The sequence below is a fragment of the Polypterus senegalus genome, chromosome 9 (genome assembly GCF_016835505.1).
Source record: "Polypterus senegalus isolate Bchr_013 chromosome 9, ASM1683550v1, whole genome shotgun sequence".
NCBI lineage: Eukaryota > Metazoa > Chordata > Cladistia > Polypteriformes > Polypteridae > Polypterus > Polypterus senegalus.
Window position 1 is genome coordinate 82,277,601 of NC_053162.1, and position 16,865 is coordinate 82,294,465.

The 16,865-nt window shown below is 34.2% G+C and overlaps 1 protein-coding gene across 4 annotated transcripts in view; it reads left to right on the forward strand.

Moving 5' to 3' along the window:
- The first annotated feature begins 826 nt into the window (after positions 1 to 826).
- The window catches only part of mafa (v-maf avian musculoaponeurotic fibrosarcoma oncogene homolog a (paralog a)), a 500,829-nt gene continuing 484,790 nt past the window's right edge, over positions 827 to 16,865 (forward strand). For 2 of the 4 annotated variants that reach the window (XM_039763368.1, XM_039763367.1), the window contains exon 1: positions 827 to 2,246. In XM_039763368.1, the coding sequence (XP_039619302.1) occupies positions 1,279 to 2,246 (968 nt within the window). In that variant the 5' untranslated portion in view covers positions 827 to 1,278. Of the gene's footprint in view, positions 5,671 to 16,865 lie in introns of all 4 variants that reach the window. The other 2 variants (XR_005634903.1, XR_005634904.1) reach the window with 2 other exon arrangements.

A 16,865-nucleotide genomic window follows, 5' to 3' on the forward strand; every position in this document is an offset into this window, starting at 1 on the left:
AAAAATAAGAAATATACTTATCTTGTATACGTAAACTGAAACATTGCTGCTCAATGGTATACCAGGTGTGACTGAAACAGAGACAATCCCGTGTATAATGTTCACTTTCATACAATTAGTTAACACGTTAAGGCTGCCCTGTTATTGTCTAATACATTGAATTTTATGTGAATTATTTGGACATTCTGGTTATCAAATCGCTGCCGAGTTTTCTTGCTATTAAACCAAAAATTCAGCAAACCGCATTTTCGAAAATAATATCTTAAAGTTTACAATAATCGACGATGTTCTTTTTTAGGATTTTAAACAAAATGCATGACTATATGCACAACACAACTTTTTGCAAAGTTCGACCGTGTTTCCTTATATGTAAGAAAAGCAATTGTGCCTTCGCTAGTACGGATGCAACCTGCTTTAAGTTGCACTGCCGAACTTTTATGTTGCTGCTTTTGGTTGTTTGAAATCAACGATTTCAAGTAAACAAAAAAAAACCAGGTACAACTGAATTCAACAGACAATATATAGAACGCACGGAAGGGAGACGACGTCGCGGTTACACTTACGCGGTTATTAGCAGCAAATAACTCATCTCGGGGTAGGTTTAAAAGAAAACCTTGCTGAGACTCGAAAGAGTTAAAAACTTTGACTCCCAGCTGACAGTCAGCTGATAGTTTGTGATTGACAGTTGAGAAAAGTTTTCCTTGTTTCTATACTATTATGCTAATTAGCTTTCTTGCTAAGCGAGCCCATTGGCTCAGAGGCTTAGTCAATTTCCCATTTGAACCTGACGTCAGAGCAGCTATAAAGCTCAGCAATGCTTTTAAACTCATCTGCTGGGTGATCCTTTAAAAAATTTCTCCAACAAGCCTTGGGGTTTATTTTTTTTCTTTCTTCTGCGCGGCTAAATAGAAGTTGACTTTGTTTCCTCCCTTTTTCTTAGCCTCGTACACTTTACAGTATATAAAGAAGTCATGAAGTAGTCAAGGTTTTCATACATTTTTTTTTTATTTTTTTTCTCTGAAAAAAAGCCGCAGATCTCATGCAAAGAACGGAGGAAGGGACAACACGCGCGCTGCTCTGATGCGTCTGTGCAATAGACTCTACAGCGAAGGAAAATTGTGAGTTTAAAAGAGAAAAAAGGGTACTGCAAACCGAAAGCTCTTTTTTCTTGGTTCAAAAAAATTAAATAAATAAATCAAGCTGGCTCACACTCTTTCAAACCAGAACAGTTTGACAGCTGCTCTTCACCCCCTTTGGAGGACTGTCAACAGCAAAAGGATGGCATCAGAACTGGCAATGAGCAACTCCGACCTGCCCACTAGTCCCCTGGCCATGGAATATGTTAATGACTTCGATCTGATGAAGTTTGAAGTGAAAAAGGAGCCGGTGGAGCCCGATCGCAGCATCAGCCAGTGCAGCCGCCTGATCGCCGGGGGATCCCTGTCTTCCACCCCGATGAGCACGCCTTGCAGCTCCGTACCCCCTTCCCCAAGCTTCTCGGCGCCCAGCCCGGGCTCTGGGAGCGACCAGAAGGCGCACTTGGAGGATTTCTACTGGATGACCGGCTACCAACAGCAGTTGAACCCGGAGGCTTTGGGCTTTAGCCCTGAAGACGCAGTAGAGGCTCTGATCAACAGCAGTCACCAGCTTCAGAGCTTCGACGGCTATGCTAGAGGGCAGCAGTTTGCCGGAGGAGCCGGATCGGGAGGCACCATGGCCGGGGAAGAGATGGGATCCGCCGCCGCTGTGGTGTCCGCAGTGATCGCGGCGGCTGCAGCTCAGAGCGCGGCTCCTCATCACCACCACCACCACCATCACACCGGCGGACACCACCAAGCATCCGGGGCGCCTTCCACCGGCAACTCAGGGGCGAACCACCAGCACCACAGCATGCATTTGGACGACCGGTTTTCGGACGAGCAGCTGGTTACCATGTCGGTAAGAGAGCTGAACCGGCAGCTGCGGGGGGTCAGCAAAGAAGAAGTGATCCGGCTGAAACAAAAGAGGAGAACCCTTAAAAACAGAGGCTATGCCCAGTCGTGTCGTTACAAGAGGGTCCAGCAGAGGCACGTCCTGGAAGGCGAGAAGAATCAACTCATGCAGCAAGTTGAGCACCTCAAGCAAGAGATCTCCAGGCTGGTCCGGGAGAGGGATGCCTACAAGGAAAAATACGAGAAGCTCATCAGCAATGGCTTCAGAGAAAACGGCTCCAGCAGCGACAACCCTTCTTCTCCAGAGTTTTTCATGTGAGTCTCAACATACAAACACAGCTTGTCAACCCCTTAATAACAGTTCTCCATGTGAAATATTATTATTTTCTTTTTCTTCTTTTTTTTTGTCTGGGGTTTACTAGACCAAGAAGCAAGTTTGCCAACCTTTAGAAAAGGTGCTTTACTTTTTCGTCTTTTGTAATGAGAATCGGTGGCTTGCTCAAGTTTTTAAGTTTTTTTTTTCTTTTTTTTTGCAGGGGGAGGGCTTTATAAAATAAAGATTGGACATATTATCAAAGATATATATTCATTTTGGAACTTACTCTTTGAAACCTGCCATCAGTGTCTTTTTGTTATGATAATAGTTGCAGGTATGTGTGTATATGTACAGTATATACACACATAGGCACAGACACATTAGTTTTGGGCTTGCTGTGTGTGTCTTTTTCTATTAAGTCCTTTTTTTGCATAACATTTGAGTTTGCATTGTGAAAAAGAGACTCACTTTTGCCTTTTAAGTTCATCAAGATATTTTTTAGCACTACCCAGCTTAAAAATGAAAATAAAGGCCCACCCGCCAAAAATACAACTCCAGCCACCTTCAGCTTTCATGTGAGTTTTTGGCTTTTATTTATTTTTATTTTTAATTTGCCAAACAAAAAAAATACTTTGAGCCTGCCATTTTTACTCCATTCTCATCTCATGCATTATAATGCTTGCTATTTTGTGTTTAGCAACCAAGAACTGTAACTGTTGAAAATATATACATTATCAAAAGACATTATATTAAAAAACAACCTTGCATGCTGGACATGTATGGTTTTTTTTTTGTTTTTGTTTTTTTTTTTTCTTTGTGCTTGAAAAAGAACTTTCTTGGATGACTTAAACGGCATGGCATTCATAACTTTATTATATATTGCTTCATCACTTTTTTGAGTTTGCAACAAAAAAGTGCGAGTGACATCCCCACATGAAAATGCATCTGCTATTATAGACTGCTTGAAGTTTTCAGTTGTGCAAAAAAAAAAAGAAAGGAAAAAAGTCAGACTCCCATTTTTTTTTTCTTTTCTTTATTTGTACATTTATGCACTGAAGCATTCCTCTTGAAAGCTGTCAAACTGGATTCCGTGTTGTTAAGGAAAGAGGACTTGGAAGTTTCAAAAAGGAATCGATCCCTCTTTGGGACTAAAACTCTTTATTGCTTAAAAGCAGTTTCTTTTATTTAACATATGCCCCTTTCTAATGCATTTGGTAATTCTGTGGAATGCTGTGAGTTCCCAGTATATAAGTTAAGTATATAGTTTTATAATCTGTAAGCCCTGAATTAAATGGTTATGCTACAGGTTGTTATAAAAAAGGAATGTTATAGATAGATTAGGTTTACTTAGCTGTAGGTTTTATATGGTCTGATGCACTAAATTGTTTTATTGTTGTGATGTAAAGGGGGAGGGGCAAATTTGTAAAATAAATGGGATTGTTTGAATACATAAAACAAATTTTGCAGCATGTGCTTGCAATTAAAACAGGAGTTGGATAAAATGTAGCCCTTGGTATACCACTGACTGTATTTTTAAACCAAAGTATTAGGAGGAGGAAGTCCTGTGCACTCACAAGGGGTGCGGGGGTGGGGAGGCAGTGTGTTGGTTGCTATACATTTGAAAATGTATGCTTAAGAAAAAAACAAAAAAAAAAAAACAAAAACAAATAACCAATACTAGTAATTAAAAAGAAAAAAGAAAAAAAAGTATTTTGGACTGAATTTGCACTAAAATGTAATATACAAGCATATAATAGAAAATGCAAATCTGTTTAAAACGCTAATCAAAATAAAGAAGTAAGGTTTATACAGTTATACATGGCATTACTGCACTTTTAAAGTGATGCAATTTTTAAGAGTCTCTGTTATAATATACAACTGAAGTTTCAATGGCAATAATCATCTTCAGTGTCTGGATATTGATAGATCACCAGGGGCTGATACCCTGCCTGTGTGGAAAGTACCAATTCAATAATAATAATAATAATAAACATAATAATAATAATAATAATTTAGTAATAATAAATACACACACACAAAAGTAAAAAAAAAATCTGTCAATTACAATTCATTTCATTTCTATATATTTTGCTGTGCAAAATTTTTTAGTTCTTTTAAGTTACTAACCATATGTGATGTTCATATATGTGCTTAATTTTTCTTTCAGACTCTTGTGGATATAAAAATGAATTTTAAAATATGCAAAAATAAATAAATAAATTGCACTTTTGGCTCAATTCAGTTTCTTTTCAGAGGTTCACTGCTTAAAACTTTTTTTTACTAGAACTATATCATTTTGAAAAGTACACTGACTGGCAGGCCTATTTTTTTTTTTTTGTATTTTATATTTATGCTCTAAGTACTTGGCACTGTGGCACCACTTTGCAGTTATGAAACAAGTTAACTTTACCCCCTCTAAATTTATGTTGACGAATTGTAGACCAATGTATGCAGAGTTAGTCTTGATTTGCTAAGTTTCTGAAAGACATATATTTCATTAAGTGTTGTGATTCTTCTTATTAGTTACAGCAAAAGTCGTGAAAGCTAGAAATTGCTCTGTGTGTCAACAGAAAGCAAATAACTAAAACATACAACAAAATTAGCTAAAGCAAGCTTTTACAGTCCTGTCGTTATGTAATGTATTTTTAATACGCTAATAAACTATGCAAGCCTTCTATGGCCCCTTAAGGGCACTAAGCTGTACGGGGCAGTTCAGACCCCCACTTCTGGAGCAAATATGCTTAGCGGTGCATAAGTGTATTTGTAATAGGATTTTTAAGGATAATTGCAAGATGACAATGTGGAGTATTCAAAGCTGTAATCAACTTATTTTTATCTTCATCTGCACAAAGACTGGAGCAAAGCTTGGAGCCGGGCTCTTCAAAGAGAGATTTATCACACTGATTAACACTTGAGGGTTCATGACTCTTCCCAACGTACTAGTAAAGGGACTATATCTTTAGTAAATAGCTCCAGAAACATAACAAACGGGGGCGACCAAAAGAAAGAAAGAAAAAAGAATGAGAGTTTTCCCCCCTCTTTTTTTTTTTTTTAAATCGTTACCTGTTACCTTCCTTTTGCCCGCAGTTTTTAGCCTTTGGCTTTGCTGGTTGCCTTTTGACCTTTTGAATTGCGCAACATCTTAAGTGATAATGGTGCGTGCTTCAGGTCACAGTTAATAATTAAACTTAAGGCAAACTTAAAAACATCAGGCAGTTTCAACTACGCTGCACTGATTGAAAGTAAGACCTTGCAGTTATAACTAATATGCAAGTAGGTTTTCCATATTGATCACTCGTCGCGATGCCACTTGAATTACTTTATACTTGAAGGTGCGGCTTCTGATTCCATACAGGGCGCAATTAAAACAGACGTGCTCGCGAACTCATTTGGAGCGATCTTTCGAGTTCCTTGAAGAAAAAAGTAGGCACTTTAAATATTTGCAATAAAGCAAAGGAAATATGTGCTATTTAATATATGCGTTTTGAACCGCACTTTGATAAAACGAGAATAATTTACACACACATATCACAGCGCTTCACAAATCTCTGTTCCCCTTTACTGTTTTCAGATATGCTTAAATCTCAGGAACACAGAAATGTTAAAGGTGTAATGTGGAGTTTGAAATTGTCTCATTTACTTTTGGCGTGCTGTAGATATTTGCTGATTATAGTATAATATATATATATATATATATATATATATATATATATATATATATATATATATATATATATATATATAGAGAGAGAGAGAGAGAGAGAGAGAGAGAGAGAGAGAGAGAGAGAGAGAGAGAGATAGATAGATAGATAGATATAATACGATTTTTTTCAAGCTTATTCTTTTATAATGATATAATACAACATAATGCGGGTTACATAAATGCACTTTATCCCCAGATAGATACAGCAGATAGATAGACAGAACAGTATTTTATTGCACATAACATTTAAATTATTCCATGCTGTATTTCATTTCATTTCATTAGTTATAATGTATATTCATAAGGACAAAATTAATTTGTATCAATAAGCATTAGAAAACAAAAGTTTTTCAGTGAAAAGTAGAAATGCAATTTTGTTATTGTCTTCAAAGCTTTTTTTTAAACATCTAATGAAATCACAGTCACATCATTAATCTGTGCTAAAAGTGTGATAATGAATTTCTAAAAAGTGAATGCTTAAATAATAACTGCTGATTTAGTGTTATATACAAAATGCTTCTATTGTTTAGGGCACTGATAATTTTAAGCAAGTGAATTGAAATTCTGCTTAACCAACAATGTGGTTTAAAAATTTGGGATACTTGCTAAACCATATTGGCCTGTGGAAGAATTAGCAGTATGTGTAACTTGTGTAGAAATTATTTCTTAAGAATTTCTGAGTGAACATTTAGTATGTGTATTTTGGATTTACCACCTAATACAAGTTGAGCATCGGTGCACTGGAAGCAGTGACATGTGTACTCATTTTAGAAAAGAGATAAATGAAATCAGGAAATAGATACTAAAATATGTAGTCTTTATTTAATGCTAAATTGACAGTAAATGTCTTAAAGGCGCATCATAAATCACACTTGAAAATGCAGTGCCTGCAAAGATTTATTTACAGGAACTAATAGTTCTAAATAATCATTTCAAAAATATCGTAAAAAGAAGGATAACCAACAGATCTCATGATATCATTTCCCTTTTGTGGTTGAAAATGTATTTGCTTTAGAAAAAATAATTTCCAAAAGAAGCAAGGTCAAAGAGAAGAAGAGTAATGCACAGTAAATTAAATACTGCCAAACTTTGATATACAAAAATAGATAAATATATAGTGGTAATATCACAAAGGTTTGAATATCTTTATTGGTTAATTTCTCTGAAATGTTTTTATTTGTGCATACACACCGTCATACATACTTTAATACAGTCAAATGCGAGCATAAGCTGGTAAGTAAAAGTGAATTTGCGGGTTTCTCTTAATTTATGCTTTCTTAAATGCTAGGCTGACTTTATCTTAAGTGATTAACAGCACTATACTCAAAATAATTATCTTTCTACACTGCTCATTTACGTTCATCTTTAAGGCTCATTGTGATATGTCTGCATACCACTCAAATGCCTATGACTATTTTCGGCTACAACATTAAAATAATACACAGTTGTCTTTTTTAGACTTTAAGGTGTATTTGCTAAATTATGTTTTGAAGAAAAAACTAATTTAGAAAGAATCAGGCAGGGCTTAATATACACTACTTGTAAATAACCATATCAATAATTAAGTTAATACCATAGTGACTTATAGTTATGCATACTGAAATACTATGAAGCTGTCTGATTCCAAAAGCAATTTTGAATCTTTGTGGATAATAAATAGAGTAGTCATTTCTGTTATATATAAATTACACAGTTTTTAGTTTTACACTCTCCTAGTTTATTACTTTGAAATTAAATTAGTGCTAATAGAATATACACCCAATAAACATGTTAAGGAAAAATTGGTCAATTTTTAATAATGTGCTGTTCTTTTTTGAAGGCAAAATTCTTTAACATTTATAGCTTTATGTATTAGATATTTCAAAGTATGTACAGAGGACTAAAGCATTGCAACCATTTGATCACTGTCTCTGTCAGCTTTGCTTAAATATCACAAGGCAGCTCTTTTACCTGAGCCCAGTTATCGGAAGGGAAGTTACTGTGTAGAAAATATGAACCTGATTTTGTAAGCTGTGTTGAAATATAAACAGCACCTGCATATGAAAAGGGAACATAATGTGCAATAACAATTTTGCTTTTATGTGTCAAAGTGAAAAGAAAATTGTAATATATAGAAAAGGTAATTTTAACAGAGTAATTCATTTCATATGCTATAGAAAGGTCTAAGAGGGGAGTGCAGCATCTATACAGTGGCACTCTCAGCTTTGCCAAGCCCATTTGAATAATTTGGTGCTTTAAATTATAAAGTTCAGTACTGACCCGGTGTCACTTTGAATTCATGGTGGCTGGTTTAGAACTTTATTGCACTAAATGGTTTCAACAGATCAGTGGCATACCATTTTTGTCCTATTATTTAAAGTATGTTTAGGTGGCAAGACAAAATAAAAGAATTGCACCTAATTTCAAGCAGCGCTAATGTCATATCATTAGATGTTTCAAAAGCATTTTTGAATCTCCACCTGTATTAGTGGATTAATACTGGATTATTTTTCCTCCTTTATTTTTCATGAAACGTTTGAAAGTGAAGGGCTTTTGTAGTGATTATTTCAAGTTGCTTATTATTTTAAAAATATATGGCAGCCAGATAGACTTCTACTTGACATGAACATGAATGTCTACATTAAAATTATAAAATTTCACTGTGTCATTTTAAACAATATGGTAGTTTAACCAAGCACAAAGTATGACTGAAATATAGATTCAAACTGTACAAGCAAACATGTCTAATTATTGGAAGGAAATGATTGGAAATGATAGATAGATACAGTAGAAAGGATTGAATGCTTATTACTTGCTGTACATCTTGAATCTTTTTAAGTCTGTACTCCAGAGTAGTTGTATAGATTTCATTGAAAGTTAGTAACAAGCCTGTACTAAATGAAACAACAATTGGTCAGATAAAGGCTTTGCTGAATTAATAATAATGCTCTTTGGGCTCAAGTGTTGTGGTTGGAAAGCAGCAGAACAAATAAAAAATTGGTCTTGTTTCCTTCCTCAAAACGTCTTATTACACAAATCACATTAAGGTTGGAGTCTCAGTGTTTTCTAATCAATACCTTAGGTATAGAAAACATCATTAAATCCTAAAATCATCTAAGTAGGTCATGGAGTAGAACTGAGGAACAATCATAAAAAAAAGTTTTTTCTGATTTAAAAAAAAATGGATTGCATTTAGCCTTCCATGCATAGAAGCATGGTGATTTTTTACAGTGTTTTAGTGAAAAATGTTTACGCATAATACACTCAATCCCAACGGAGTTGTATCAGTTCAGCTATGCAAGTTCACTTTGCACCTGTTATTTATCACTTGCTGGACCACATTTGAAAGCGGATAGATATAGTTAGTGCATTTTAGGTTTATCTGCTGTAACTCTTTATTTTTTCAAATAATGTTTAGCAGTAACACAAAATTATATGATTATCTTATTATTTCAATGTTACAGCACAGTTATCACAGCATATCAGAAACCCACTGCTCAGGAACAATATCGATACGTTTTGCTTTAAAGAAAATTACTTCAAAAATTTTATCAAATATGAATAAAATTTGATCTGTTTTGTTTGCCCAAGCCTGTTTCTAAATCAATCTGTATTGTAGTATGTCTTGATAAAAATAGGTCCAATTAGACTCATTGATTAATGCACTGTACTTGAAACCAGTTAGTGGAAGTCATTTACCTCTTTTGAAAAATTATACTGCTCTATCTGTTTTACATTGTAATTGGCCTAAATGCAAAAAAAAAAAAATAGACCTGCTAAAAGAAAAATGCACAGATGCTGCTGGGCAAACCTTGAAATGAGCATAAATATTATTTGTGAACTTCTTTTGATTTGTGTACACAGGTAGAGCATTTTTCATAGAGACATACTTTGATGTCTTCAAGCAAAGCTGAGTCTTTAGTATTCTGAGACATACGTGAACTGATTTTTTTTCTTTCTCTGTTAGAATTGCCTTACAGAGGAGAATTGTAAATTACTTTTCTTTTTTATATTTTTGGTGCGACTCTGTACAGATCAATAAATGCTAATTTTCTTAAAGCAAAATTTCAGGCTGTGGTCTACAACAGTGACATTGTACATATAGAATTAGGGTAGACAAAAGCACACATATCCTGTAAGTCTTGTCTTTTTGAATAACGTGATTTAATATTTTATGAAGACCAGCCCAGCAATTTCTTCTAAAGACTGATAAACAGGAAATAACTACTGCATAATCAATTATAATGATTAGGTGATCTTGTACTAATGTTATACAATTTATGATTACTTTTTGGTCACTAAAGCAGCAATATCTAAAACATTTACACTGGAGTTACTTTAAAAACTGAAAGGTTGCTACCATCGTTGAATTTATCTGTAGGCATGAGAAACTGGCAGACAACAGCACAAGCAGGCATATTGTCATGCTGAAATGTCAGTTAGTCTGCTTGACTGTTTGGGCTTATTAGTTAATCTTTTAGCTGGGCGTCCAGGGTCTGTATGGTTCTTCATGTAGGAGATTGCGGATTACAATATAATATTTATTCAGGAATACTGTACCCATCTGTCTCCGAAACACCTGATTCACATTTTTTTTTTTTGAAAAGACACATCACCTTACTACAAATACATTTGTCATTTGTTAAATGATTGTACCCAGAACCAATATATTCTTGATCCTGTATAACTTCGATAGCATTGTAATGACTTAGACTGTTTAAAAGTTTGCAGAATTACAATCGTGTTTAGAAACAGCTATAGTGTATCATGCGGTAGTATTGCAGTTTAATAAGTAAGATGCATGTGAAATAATTTAGTCTTTCTTTCTTTCTTTCTTTCTTTCTTTCTTTCTCAATACACATTATTTAAAATCCGCTGTAGTGCTACTTTAGGATAGCAGGTGAATCAAAGGGACTACCAATTAGTCAAAGAGTTCCTTCTAAGACATTTGTAATGTTTAGTGGTTTTCTTAATGAACAATTTTAATGGTATTGCTATCATTTTGTTTTTCTTTTACAAAATATTGTGCCAAAACATGCACGGTGCATGGCAAAAAAAAAATCCTCATATTGCACGATTTCAAACGCAATCATCTTTCATTCTTTTGTGATTTGTATTATCTATATAGGTATGCATTATGTCTTTGTTTGGAGGCGGTATATGCCTAAATATACTTAGGTTTACCTAAATATGAGAATTAGACCAAAACACATAATAAGCAGCTGTCTGTTAAAATAAAGTACTTAGCTGCTTGCTTTGGTTAGGTTCTTCCATTATAGTACTTTGTTTCTAGGCACATTTACTGAAACACACATTAGTTTAAAATAAACAAATACAGCCACCCAAGAGAGGAATGTACTGTCAACATTACACTTTCTACCAAGATGCAAACATGCTCTAATAATTTGCTCTCTACTAGCTACCTAATCCAAATGGATCTTTCACTCTAAAGTTCTGTAGCATTCACCAAAAAACTAATGCATATGAGGTTGAGACAGTTCATTTGCTTTCTTCATTGCTGTGTATCCAGAAGATAAAACAATTTACTGACCTGTTAAAAGTGAAGTAAAATGCATTTTTGCAGGAAAAACAGTTACTGATGCTGATCACAGCCCTTTGTACCTGACACAGCTCTTCTCAATGAAGTTGGTGGTCTCACAGTGTTCAACCAGGTTGTAGCTTTCTCCTCTTCTTTAATCACATGCAATTAGATTAATTAGTGACAAGGAATCATACTAGGGCACATGCACTTCTCTGTGACCAGTAATCGACTGACATTCTTTTCACATTGTAATCCTAGTGCTAACAAAAATCTATGGGCATGATAAATAAATAGATAAAATACTACAGTAAATATTAACACACAGGGTTCATTAAAGTACTAGAGTCAGTCCTTCAGCACTATATTCTGTTTCATATAAAACAAATACCAGTGCACACATTTCCATGCTCTCTTTCACATGCAGAATATCCAAATTGATTTACATAAAGAGGTCTATCATTAAATTTAAAAAGATATTTTGAAAGAAATTCAGGTTAAATATTTCCAATTTAGAGTAACAGATGCTACTTGATTAAAATGCTTGGAATCATTTATAAAGAAATTGATACACAGATGAGCATACACAGATATAATAATGTGTAAAATAATATTACAGCTAAATTCCCAGTTTCCAGTGAGTGACATGTTATTTAATCAGTAAGCTTGGAATAAACTTTTTTGTTCAGTACACAGTCAATATACATCCATGATTTCTTTATATTTTTATAAGACCAATGTAAATACATTTGTGGTTCACAATATTGTTTTATAGCTCGTGTAAATATAATTGCTGTTGCTGATATTCATTTTTACTACGTTTAGTCAACAAAGAAGTGTCGTAAAATAGACAATTAAAATAATCATCTAGCCACAGTAGTGTCAGCATTCAGGTACTCTACATGTCCTATTCTTTATTAAACTAAGCAAATACAAACTGGCTTTATTAATTGGTTAATGTTTTATAATGCGCACTTCTTCCTCTTCTTTGGAAAAAGACAGGAGCTTTTGTCAGGATAGAATTGCACTTTTGGCAAAAGATCATAACTTTAGTGGTGTCCAGCAATGTGATCTAATGACAGCTTGTTTGTGCACAATGCCGGATTAATTTACAATGCAGAAAGTCAGGGCAGGCGATGAATCCTATCAACAATAAAATAAAACTATGGGTGGTTAAGCCTTCACTTGGCAAAAATGGCTTCATATGTCCTATAACAGAGATCTGACTTCCTGAGTACAGATTTATGTTGCCATCATTTTGGGAACCTTAAAGTTCATTCATGAAGAAAGCTGTGACAAAAGGAAAGATTACAGATGACACTGAGATGCTTGTAAAGTGATGATAATGTAATGAATATTAAATAAATACTTTTTTTTGTAAGACTATCTGTCTATATATCTATCTGTCTGTCTATCTATCAGTATGATAGTCTGTCTGTCTGACACTGATGAGATTACTGATCATTACCTGAAAATGGTAGAAATCAATATGAAGATGGTTGTTATTTATAAATGTACTGTTTTTAGTTGACAAAGATGTTTTATATTGAGGTCGTTTTTCTGAATTAATGTCAATTATCATTCTTTTAAATGGTACTATGTGAGAATTAATTTTAATTATCCAGAAATGAGAGATGAGTATTTGTTGAGTAGCAATACATTTAAATTGCAGGTATACACTACTTATAGATATACCATTGACTACTAATGATTCAATTCATAGTGAAAAGGAGATGAGACATTTTCATTTAATTATAGTTTCTACCTTTATAAATCATATATATATATATATATATATATATATATATATATATATATACATACACATACACACACATATACATACACACACACAAATATATATATATATATATATATATACTTGGTGAGGGCAAAAGTACAGTATCCATCCATCATCCATTCCCAGCCAACACAGGGCAGGAAACAAACCCCGGGCAGGGTGCCAGTCCACCGCAGGATGCGCACCAAGCACACACTAGGGACAATTTATAAACGCCAATGCACCTAACCTGCATGTCTTTGGACTGTGGGAAGATACGTGCAAATGCCATGCAAGTAATCCCAGGTCTCCTAACTTCGAGGCATCAGCACTACCCACTGAGCCACCATGCCAACAAAAGTAGAGTATCCATTCATCCATCTTCCAACCTGCTGAATCCGAACAGAGGGTCACGGGAGCCAATCACAGCCAACACAGGGTGCAAGGCAGGAACCAATCCCGGGCAGGGCGCCAACCCACCGCAGGAAACACACACCCACACACTGGGGACAATTTAGAATCTCCAATCCACCTAACTTGCATGTCTTTGGACTGTGGGATGAAACCAAAGTACCCGGAGGAAACCCACTCAGACACGGGGAGAACATGCAAACTCCACACAGTAAGGACCCGGGAAACGAACCCGGGTCTCCTAACTGTGAGGCAGCAGCACTACCCACTGCACCAACAAAAGTAGAGTATGCGAAACATATATATCTTTTATGTAATTTGAGCACAGAAATTGTTCTTATGTGCATGTGTCATTCTTTTGAGTTAGTGAGGTTAATAAAGTTATTGGCATAATCATAACCTACATGTCTTTTTCCATATGAGCGACTATAAACCTACTTTTGCCCAACTGTATATATATATATATATATATATATATATAAAATGAAAAGCACTTGGATATGTAAGGTTTATTATTTAAAATGCAACATTTTAAAATATTATAAATGTTGGATGTTTAATGCTTTAAGTAATCAATGCACATTTTTCTTCAGTTTTTCTGTTTCATTGGCATTATAAAATCATTTAAATCAATATTCAGTTACATAGTGATCTCATAATTCTGTTGCACCTTGCTATATGTAGTTCATTGTAATGAATCATAGGGTTTAGTTTCAGTTTTAATTGTATTGCATATTTCTATAAATGTCAAAGCTTTTTCTCCTAATTTTACACAATAAAAAATCCCATTTCAATTAGAATTAATACATTTTTTGTCTTTATAAAGACATCCTAATTAAACATTGTTTTTGCTGTACTGTACTGTACTGTAGTTCATGCTGATTCCTTTAATATCCTTTATGACATTTATTTATGGATAAATCTTTTTACAATGATTGTGCTACATTGCGTTTATTTTTTATGGAAGTAGAAATTAAATAAATCAGATAAACTGAAAATAAATTATTAAATTACATTTGAGCTAAACCCTGTAAATGCCTGTTCATTTATAGAGACAGCTTAGTGCAATGTCAAATATTCAAGAGCACCTTCTTTTGAAGACTGTAATGGCTGACTGCATTACATCAAAGTACAGCATAGATTTAGGAACAGGACGAAATACTATCTAGGAATGTATTTTGTAGAGGATAATACATAAAATAAGTACACCTTAATATTATGAGCAACACCTCAATTAATACCAACATTCATTTTCATGTTTTTCTGAAGGAAAACTGGAATCATGTGTTAATATGTTCATTGTTAAATTAAATACATTTTCTTTCATTCATAAGACACCTAGTTTATCTGGATATAGGTGGCAAAAACATTTATAGTGCAAAAAGCAGTTCCTTGTCTTCTTTATCTTCATATCCAGTATCAGAAAAAAATAGTACAGGAATTCTCACAGATTTTTAAAATGATATGCCTGTTGTAGATCTGGTACAGTTTGCATTAGTGAACTGTGTAGATAGATAGATAGATAGATAGATAGATAGATAGATAGATAGATAGATATTCTGCTTTAATGATAATTTGTTTTTTTAAATGCAACACTTTCCTGAAATATTAGTATTTTTATTGTTTTATCCTTTAATGAATATTTTGATATGTGACAAAATGCCTGCTGACACTATAAAACCATTTTCCTTGCAGATTTAGTGTCTGAGTCTAGTACAAGTCCATTATACTGTGTAATATTACTTAAAAGCTGGTGACAATGCTTTTGTTTACAAATTATGAAGATTAAGCTTTATAATTGATTTACAGCTGGAGCAGTAAATAAATCATTTCTAGTGGCTACATTATACAAGAACTTTTAACTTTTAAAAATAAATCCATTAAGTGCTGTGTGCAATTATTGCCCTAATCCTAAAAAAGATAATCAATTATAATTTGCACATTTGCCAGTTAGAGTTTAATTTCTACAACAAGCTTAGTGTTTCCTTATGCTCTTTCAACTAATATCTTTAGCTTTGCAGTGCATTCTTTTGTTTAACATAGATAAAAATATTGCTTACAATACAGTAGGTATTTTTATTACATATTCTGGAGTGGTGGGATTTGCCCGCTGAAACATGAAAACAATGCTATCAATACAGAATTAACTAATGGATAAATAGTTCTTTCACCGTGTCTGTGTGACAATTCAAATGAGTTGTCTTCTGCATTAACTTCTTTTACTTTCACGAACACAAACGAGAGATATGCCAGTATGCTGTCTGGTGTTGTTATTTTGCCCCACTTCAAAGTCAAGGTCGTGGTCAAGGTGAACTTTGTTATCCCAGAACTGGAATTTCAATCAGTTACCATATATGCATTGCAACTGAAAAAATGACAAAAGAAAAAATACAGTAAAATGAATGGAAAACATCTGTGTGTTATAACTGAGAAAGCTTGTACTTAAGTATTTATGGCCTGTAACAATCTGATGTCCTGTTAGTGGAGTATTCCTAATTGACACCTGATGCTGTCAACAAGGACATGCAGCTTAAAGCAACCCAGATGAGGTGCAAATAAAATATTACATTTCTTAACATAACATACACATTACTACACAACACATGAATTTCTGTTTTACTTGCAGTATGTATATTGTGTATGTCTGTGTGAAGTTTGTATGTTCTCCCAATGTCTGCATGGGTTTTTCCTCTAGGTACTCTTTTTTAACTTCCAAATCCCCATAAACATATCTGTCAGGATAATTATTAATTGTAAATTTGCCCCTGGGTTTGCCTCTGTGAACAGGGACTGGAGTGCATTGGTGCCCCATCTACGGCAGGTTTACAGCCTCACATCTAAAGCTGCCAGCATTCGTTTTGGCCCCATGTCACTGCTAAATTGCATCAAGTGGGTTTGACAATGCCAGGGTTGGTGAATATTTAGTTTGATTTTTGTTTTAAACTTTGCTGAAAATAATGATTAGCAGACAAATGTTTCTTTATGTCCCAGTTTGTGGGCAGCATTTGTTTTATTCTTCAGTCACATGTTGCAGTTAGTGACTTTCTCATATTGTTTTGCTGTTTAAGGCTATGTAATCCCCAAAGTTTCTTAACACAAAACTTAAAATGAACACACTCTCAAATGTCAAGTACTTTCAGGAAATTATCTATAACATAACCTACAGAAAAAAATGTTTTCTTTGAGTGATCACCATTTATTTCATT